This window comes from Monopterus albus, unplaced genomic scaffold (genome assembly GCF_001952655.1).
Source record: "Monopterus albus unplaced genomic scaffold, M_albus_1.0 scaffold192.1, whole genome shotgun sequence".
NCBI lineage: Eukaryota > Metazoa > Chordata > Actinopteri > Synbranchiformes > Synbranchidae > Monopterus > Monopterus albus.
The window spans coordinates 1,082,536-1,091,209 of NW_018128072.1; the positions used below are offsets into that span (position 1 = coordinate 1,082,536).

The 8,674-nt window shown below is 39.6% G+C and overlaps 2 protein-coding genes across 3 annotated transcripts in view; one reads left to right on the top strand and one right to left on the bottom strand.

Annotated features, from left to right (window-relative positions):
- Positions 1-3,315, bottom strand: part of rasip1 (Ras interacting protein 1) — an 11,584-nt gene extending 8,269 nt beyond the window's left edge. Inside the window, 5 exon segments of the mRNA XM_020617607.1 lie at positions 1-54; positions 390-575; positions 897-1,018; positions 1,726-2,090; positions 3,256-3,315. The exon segment at positions 1-54 is cut by the window's left edge and continues 224 nt beyond it. Coding sequence (XP_020473263.1) covers positions 1-54; positions 390-575; positions 897-1,018 — 362 coding nt within the window. The 5' untranslated portion in view covers positions 1,726-2,090; positions 3,256-3,315.
- Positions 3,278-5,107, top strand: cox6b2 (cytochrome c oxidase subunit 6B2). 2 transcript variants are annotated; one of them, XM_020617605.1, is made up of 4 exons: positions 3,278-3,364; positions 3,851-3,981; positions 4,400-4,500; positions 4,813-5,107. In XM_020617605.1, exons 2-4 carry the CDS (start codon positions 3,876-3,878, stop codon positions 4,864-4,866), a joined length of 261 nt encoding a protein of 86 aa, XP_020473261.1. In that variant the 5' UTR covers positions 3,278-3,364; positions 3,851-3,875; the 3' UTR covers positions 4,867-5,107. The 2 variants fall into 2 exon arrangements, with proteins under 2 accessions (XP_020473261.1, XP_020473262.1); XM_020617606.1 differs by lacking the exon at positions 3,278-3,364 and adding an exon at positions 3,435-3,560.
- Positions 5,108-8,674: the final 3,567 nt, after the last annotated feature.

Consider the following 8,674-nt stretch of genomic DNA (forward strand, 5'->3'; position numbering starts at 1 on the left):
GTTAGAAGGTTGTATTATTCTAACGTCATGTCTGACAGTCGTGGTCATGTGGAGCTGAACTGGCTGAAGTCAGTGCTGTGGAAACAACCACATCCTGTCTTTTCTGACCTCAGTGATCATCAAAGTGCCACCGCTGAACTGAAGCCACTGAGGCTCCTTCACTGTCACAGTGAACCTGGAGCTGGTCCCAGGAGCCGACTCCATGAAACCTGCAGCACTAATGTGTGCTGGAGGTTTCTGACAGATCTCAGCTCCACTGTTACTGCTGGGAAACGCAGACAGGAAACACAGGGGCACGGTGTCGCTGCTCTCATGTCTCACATGAGGCTGAGCAGATGGAAAAGGGGGGACATGAGGAGCAGCTTGAAACAAGGCTCTCTATCAGGGACCGCAGAAAGAGCTGAGAAAGGCGCTTTGCGCGGGACTGGGGCCCAGCAGGCCTCGGCCTGAGGAAGGCTGGGGAAGGAGATGGTGATTGGGTAGGGGAAGCCAGTGAGGGCGTGGAGTTAGAAAGGGAATAGGAAGGAGCAGAAGGGGCCTCGTGGAGGGAGGCTGCATCTGAGCTGGTAGTTGACCTGGGAATAACGGAGGAGGGGAAGACAGATGGAGCATAGAGGAAGGAGAAAGGAAGGGACCAGGCAGCTGTGAGTTATGACTGAGAAACAACAAGGATAAAAATAAAACAAGGAAAGGTTATGACTTGAAAGGATACTAATGACAGTGGAAGTAAGATAAGATGACATCAATTACACAAACTGTTCATTCAACAATACTTATCAGGTACGGAATTAAAACTGAACAATAACTGACATGAAAGTCACATAACTTTAGAACATATGTGTGACAAAGAAGGAAAACAGGAATAAAATTGTGAATTAATAGAACTTCAAACTGACTTGACAGAGACAGCACTTGGCCAGCGACCACCTAGCTTGGCGAAGTGTTTCCTGGGCGAGTTGATCCACAGGCCCACTGGGAAATGCAGTTTTCTGAATCGAGGACTGCCAGACCCCTCCATCTGTCAGAAAGGGATTAAGGAGACGTTTTCCTAATTCAATAATCTGCAGTATGTCATAATTTTGTAAGTGTCATGTTTCCTTTTAATCTACTTCCCTGCTCTAGTGTGAAAAGTGTTGCAGTAATGCTAGGGCTGAAACAATATAACAATAGAATGATGTCACCATCAAATAAATACATAAATAAATAAATAGGATACCTACAGCAGGTTGTCAACGTGTTGAAAACAAACAGAAAGGAATTAAACACCCCCATCCCTTCCTGATCATCGTCTGAAAATCATAGTGTATATTCTCCATTCTCAAACAGGAAGCGTGTTTTGTGGGAGTCAGGACCAGCTGTCGCAGTGGCAGGGAAAAACCCATTCCAAAGGTCACTGCTGGTCCATTTCTCAGTATTATAGTCAAAATATCACTTGCGCTTTTTCTCCCTTTCAGTTGGATTTTGGAGGTCTGGAGATAGTCAGTGCAATATTCTAGAAAACTACCACCTTTCTGAGGCATAATCTCCATAAATCTTGGCATATCCCAACATGTATGTCCACGCCTAAAATTTGTTGCCATTCTATACGTCAAAAGATTTGCCATATTTAATGACCATCCTGTTGTATGCTATGCAGTGGGATAGTCTGAAAACTAAAACAAACAATATAACAAGCAAAAAAACCCTAAGCAAAATATACAAGTTCAAATGTCCACAGTTACTTACCCACAGTTACTTCTGATCCTTCTGTAGTGTGTTATGATGATTCTTGGCCACCAAAATGTAAGTATGCAGCTCAGAGTAATCTAATAACATTGTATGTTTCCTTTTCTCCATTACAAAATGCCATTTTCAAAAGGCCCAAACCTGTCACACATCTACATACACAACCCTAATTATAATCTTCCATTTGTTTGGTCTTCTCGTAGCTAAAATACCTTTTTCTTTACTTTGTGTCTCCAGTTGAATAATGTCTGTTCCCTCTCTACCTCTGGCTCTCAGCCTCTCTGGGTCTATAGATAGAGAAACAGGCCCATTGTTCTAAGTGACAGAATTTCCTTCCTTTGCACTGGACAACACCTATATCCTGACTGAGAGAGAGAGAGAGAGAGAGAGGGAGAGTTTGGTGGAAAGCAAGAAAGTGAAAGAAGGGTGAATTTACACACATCTTTCAGACCTTGTTCAGAATATTATATATTCTACTGTACACAATAATAGATATCTATCTTTTGGTCTGTCTAAATTAAATAAAAATGTGATGTCACTGTTTATTCCTAACACACAGAAAATGTACAAGTTTGAATCTTTGCTGGATAGAGGATGAAGGAAACGCACACAGACAGGAAGCTCGAGGGAGCAACATGAACACCTGTGATCTTTGACCTGGTCTTTGACAGGAAGACGGTGATGGAAAGAGAAAGGAGACTGTCACTGTGTCCCAGTTCACAGGGTGGATTATCTAAAATCCATATTGCTACAGGTTTGTCCTATTTTAGAGGGTATGTTGCTATTTCATCATAATCATAATAACTTTTATTGGCCAAGTATGTTACGCACACACAAGGAATTTGTCTCTGGTACAGAACCGAGGCAGCCATCTGTGGCACCAACTCACACACACACACCGATGGCATTATTATTCATAGAAGGAAAACTGAACAGATTTCTTCAGTTTAAATGTGGACAACATGAACAGTAACTGTAAAATAACCCCAATAATGAAACCAAATAATCATTTTGCTTTACTTCATTTAACCTCATATCTGAAAAGAGCTGTAATACTCAAGCTAAGCCCAAAGATTAAATGTATTGATTCAAGTCATTGGATGAACTTATAGTTAAACTGTACTAAACATAAAACTGAATCTTACCAGTCACCTTTTAAGCACAGCCTATTTAATAGGCTACTAAAAGGACATGGGATATTACTTTAAGTAAGAGCAAAGTACCTTTAATGCAAATAAAGGTGTGGACACCTTTGTTTTCAAGATCTGAGCTCTCTGTTAAACTTGCACTCTCACTGACAAGAGATATAATTTTTTTCTCTGAATTCAGGTGAGTTCTTGTTTACGCTTGTTGTAAGATTGGCCTATTTGGTCTTAACTGTGGCAACTTCACTGCTGCAATAACACTAATCATTTTCACACATTTACATGATTAGATGACAGGGCATGCTAGTGATCATTATTAAAGTCGTTATAATGTAATAAACCTAAACAGAACAGTTAGAGAAACATGGAAGATGAAGTTGGGTACGGGGTCTTAATATGCAGAGGTATTTCCACAGCCTGATATCCCAGCGTCCTCTGCGCGTCGACACGGAACGACATCTTTTCCAAGAGGACACATCTACAGCGGTTCCAAGGTTAGCCGCCTGCAACTCCTACACTTATTTATATCATTTTTAACTGTTATGTTAATCTTTGTCAGCCGTTTTGAGTTTTAATAAACGGGTATTCTAGGAAGAACTAGGCGTTCTCAAATGTGTTAGCTAACGTCCAGATTAAACTATGCTAACCGTTTAGCAATGAGCTAACTGACACTGTCAAGCAGTGTGAATGGTATGTACTATGCTAAATTGTATTCAAAGCTATGTGGTCTTGTCGCGATTTTAATAATTGCCTGTCAAGCGAGGTATCAGATTAGATAGCTAGTTTGCATAGATTTATCATGATAATCCCGCACTGTATAGCAATGCTAACCTAAATTTAACTTTGATTGCACTCCTATTTATATCTTAGCCAGCTAACTGTGAGCATTGTGTTGAGGCTACGTCGTGATTGGTGTCAAGTAACGTGTTTTATAAACCTGATGCAACTGCAAATTAATTCATTCCGTTTCTTTTTTTCAGTGTTGCTTGATTGAAGCTGATAAAGATGTCTGAGGCTATTAATGAGAAGATAAAAAATTACAGTACTGCTCCCTTTGACGCCCGATTCCCCAACACCAACCAGACACGCAACTGTTACCAGAACTACCTGGGTGAGGGCATTGGTCAATATGTACTTACTGCACCTTCAAACAGCATAATCACATTTACCTTTTTAACCATAATAATGTATGAAAGTGGCCAATCTTTGTTTGTGTTTGTGTGCTTTTCCTAATCTTGTTTGGTCTGGCCTTCTCTTACAACTTTAACATAAAAACAACCACTCAACTGGTCATCACTTACCACCTCACATTACAGCTTTAACATCTTGTAAACAACTGAACAAAGCTAAGATGAGCTCTGAGTTGCATGTTTTGTCAAGATTGGACTGTTGCCCTTGTTGCCCTTGTTGATATTTAGGGTTTTTTTTTTCTCCAGACTTCCACAGGTTCTTTCCTTAGGACTTGGATGTTTTGTTTTATAGTGTAACTTTGAACCTTTTTGATATTTAGGGTTTTTTTTTTTCTCCAGACTTCCACAGGTGCAACAAGGTCCTGTCAGCCAAAGACCACGATGTCACTGCTTGTGAGTGGTACAAGAGGGTTTACAAGAGCCTGTGTCCCATAGGCTGGGTAAGACTTAAGATGACAGCTCTGATAGTTCACACTTGATGTATAGGGAGTATGTCACAATGTTTTTTGGAAGTTCTCCCTGAACATGCTGAAAGCTTTTTGTTCTGGATAGGTGGATAGCCAAGGCTATTTTACAGTATATAGGCCAAACAGACTTTTTACCTCTTGCTGTGCACACAATAAGCTGCTTGTGATATAGGGCTATAAGATGAACACAGTTTACATCCTTGATTACATATTTCTTTTCTCATGCAAGTTGGCATTACATTTACTTGTCATATGGCTGATATTTTCCTCTGATGTCTCCTATAGGTTGATAAATGGGATGAGCAGGTAGAGAATGGAAGTTTCCCTGGGAAGATCTAAAATCAACAACTGTTATCAACTCTGGATATTTCACAGCAGGACATACTTGCACCTTTACCTCTGAGTAGTGTGCCTAAGGATGTCCAATATCACATCATCATTGATGTTACCATTACTAATTTAAACTATAAATGCGCACAAATTTTTACCCTGCATGATGATGTCTGCAGTTTGTTTTCAGGCTCAGCTGTAAACTGCTCTCCAGTATTGTTTATTCAATAAAGTACAGATTTAATTAAAAGGGTATTGTTCATTATGAAGTCTTAATGTTTTTAGATTGACTTGCGTAGCATTTTTCAAAATTAGTACAATTGGTTGATGTAACAACAAATCTTTTATCCATATTTAAGGCAACATCAGGAATGAATTTTTTCCAACTATCACTGTCAATGGGATTGTCAGACACGTGATGACATCAGACTGGTGATGTGATATATGTAACGGTCAAGCTATACTGTCTCATATTTTAACATTCTTATTCATTAGTAATTGAATTTTAAAGATGCTGAAAGTCAGCAGGCCAGTAGTCTCATCAGTCTTTTCTGTTCATGGCAGCTCTACTGAGTTTATGTTGTAACTGATTGCACCACAATCTGTAGGAAAAAAATTCCCAGAATCCCTTAATGATTTATTTTAAAGCTAACTGTTCTCTCTGGTGACATGTCTTCCAAATTGTACAGGTCTGTCTGTAGCTACTGCCTTATTAATCAGGTTTATTTTTAAGTGACAATATTGCATTTGACAAGTTTACTTACTCAGAGTGTAGTGGATTATCCAGCACGGCCTTAGCTGTCTTTATTTTACTGTCACATCCTCTTCATCAAATTTTTGCAGACTATATTTACACCAGAGATGACAGTACATGCAGCAATCTGCTCAAGTGTTTAGTCTTCCCTTGTACACCCTATTGTCTGTCTACTGTGAAGACAGTAGCACAACAGCTTGTCCAGAGGGTGGCAGTGTTTCTGAAATCAGATGCAGATTTTGGTGTAATTGTCAATTTTAACCACACTGTGGCACAGTCACACAGGGACCAGAAACACTGGCCCAATAGTCTACCTGATAATTTTAGGCCCAACACTAAAAAGACTGGTTTGGTGATAGTGATGTATAGTGCCTATAAAAGTATTCAACCCCTTGGATGTTTTACCCTTTTATTGATTTTATAAATCAATCATGTTCAATATAATTCTACACCCTCAAGTTATTTGTAGTGTTTCAGTAAACTAAGTCTGGATACCACAATGTTGTAATCAGAGGCGGATGTGTGGAGGTGCGTGTGTGTTTGTATGTGTGCCTGACATCCTCTGCTTTCTGTGAATGTCTGTAATGTGAAGACACCAAGTCTGAAATGGTACAAAAAATTTACTTTATGTACTGGCAGGAGATACCAGTCAAAGGTTTGGATGTGTTCCTATTCAATTCAACACAAAGTGGCATTATTGCACAACATTTAGATTGGTAAAAATCCTCAGCATAACCTACTGCTCCATCCTTCTCTATTAGCCCTCTCTCCAGCTGGTCAGATCTTTAACCATCCTATTATCCTCGGGGCCAATTTGGCCCCGTTCAGGGTTTAACATCTAAATAAATGGTTGACATCTTAATAGGAGGGTTAAGATAAACGCCATTTAACCAACAGATCATCATTGTAAATGTATGCATATCATATTTGAACCAGCACAAGATACAAAACTTAGCAAATATACCAATAATGTTACGCTGAACTGAATGAAAGTGTGTATAAAATGATGCAAACATTTAGAACATTTCTGTTTGATGCAGTAATTCTGCCATTTAAACTGTGAAATACATCATAGGCCTTTTGGAGTAGTTTCAGTAAAGTGATGGAATATTTAGGATATACACTGTGTGGTGAAGTGTGGGGGAACAAAGTCATTTCTTAACTTTTAATTAACCAAATGGGAAATTTGGGGGTTTGAGGTACTCATCACTTGTGTTCTAACATTGTTGAAGCAATACATGAGAACAGGAATGCAAAATCTTTGGTGTTCTAATTAGGCAAAACATCTATATTTTAAATCTCTTTAAGTCCCTAGGGTATCTTCCAGCCACACTGTAAAGTATAACTTACTGTTTCAACGTAAACATATGAGAGAAAGGCTCGCCTTTTTCTAACACCACCAAATGTCATCTTGATTAAATATCACTTATTGGATAACTGCTTAGTTAGAACTTGCTAAACCAATTCAGCTGAATGCAGACTGCAGGTTGTGTAAACTTTTATGGTGTTTATTTGATTTTGAACTCCTTCAGATGTTCATTGAACATAAACATCTATTACAACATATTACTGTAGCCTGATGTGTGAAGTTCATCCTTAACAAGACAACATGAGTCTGCTCTCAGTGTCATTGTGAAACTTCATGACCAAGGACCGAGTTAAGTACTAACATTCATTGTGGTTAGCACTGTTTGCATCATATCTGTTCTCTTCAGACTACAAATACTTGAGTCTCTGGAGAGTATGAATTCTCAATGCATGCTGGGAAATTGCTACTATTTTCTTTCAAAACCTAATATAATGAGTTGAGTGAACTTTCAGCAGTTCATTACTTTCAGGACAAAACACCTCAAGACAGAAAAACTCATGTTAATAAGATCCAATGTTTACTGGAAAAAAAAATAGAAATATTCAGCTGAATTAAATTGGCAAACAATTCACTGGATACTGCCTCAGTCTGCAGGATGTGGTTTGTCATGAGTGGGTTTGTGTGTGTTTGAATTTGTGTAATAGAAATGATGTGACGTGCCTGCAAACTTGTATGGTGTACCATCACTTCCTTCCTGCTCACTGCCTCTTATGCTGGCTTTTTATGCATTTGTGTTTGCTCTTCACAGCCATCTTCTATTTATAAGACAATTCACTCAGAGCAGGTCTGAGGAGGAGATACTGCTGAAACCATTTTCTACAACAGGGATACAGTTGGCATGCTGAAATAGAGAGGTGTGTTTTGCAAAGAATATGTGTAATTTAGGTGTAATGTTGCAAGCACTGGAAGGTTCGGTGCAAGGCACTGAACCTTAACGTCTGTATTTCTCTCTCTCTCTCTGTTACTTCCTTTTTTGGTGTTGGATGGTTTTGTTGATTATTTAAAGATTGAATGAAATAACTGCAATTCTGCTGAAGTCCCTGTCACGTTAAAAAGAGCCTAACAAATGAGATCACCATTAAAACAGATTTCTGGTCATGCTTTTCCTCAGAGCTCTGACTATTATTGTACTGATTAACAGAATGCATTAGTGATGACTTCTGCCTTGTTTGCAGACCTAAGGAAATGTTAATTTAGAAAAATTAATACAGGAGCTCTAAGAAAATGTTTATGAATGGGGACTTGAAATGCAAGTGGACCTGTAGTTGTGTGGTATTCAAAAGTATGTGAACAACACCCCGACTCCACAGGGACCTATGCACAGGCCCTCTTTGTGGACTTCCACTCAGTGTTCAACACCATCATCCCAGACATCCTCCACTCCAAACTGACCCAGCGCACTGTGCCTGCCCCCACCTGTCAGTGGATTACTAGGACAGACAGGAAGCAGCAGGTGAGGCTGGAGAAAACCACATCCTGCACCCGGACAATAAGCACAGGCGCCCCCCAGGGATGTGTGCTCTTCCTTTTGCTGTTTTCACTTTACACCAATGACTGCATCTCGAAGGATCCCTCTGTTAAACTCCTAATGTTTGCAGATGACACAACGGTCATTGGTCTCATCTGAGATGGTGACGAGTCAGCCTACAGACGGGAGGTTGAGCAGCTGGTCCTGTGGTGTAGCCGCAACAACC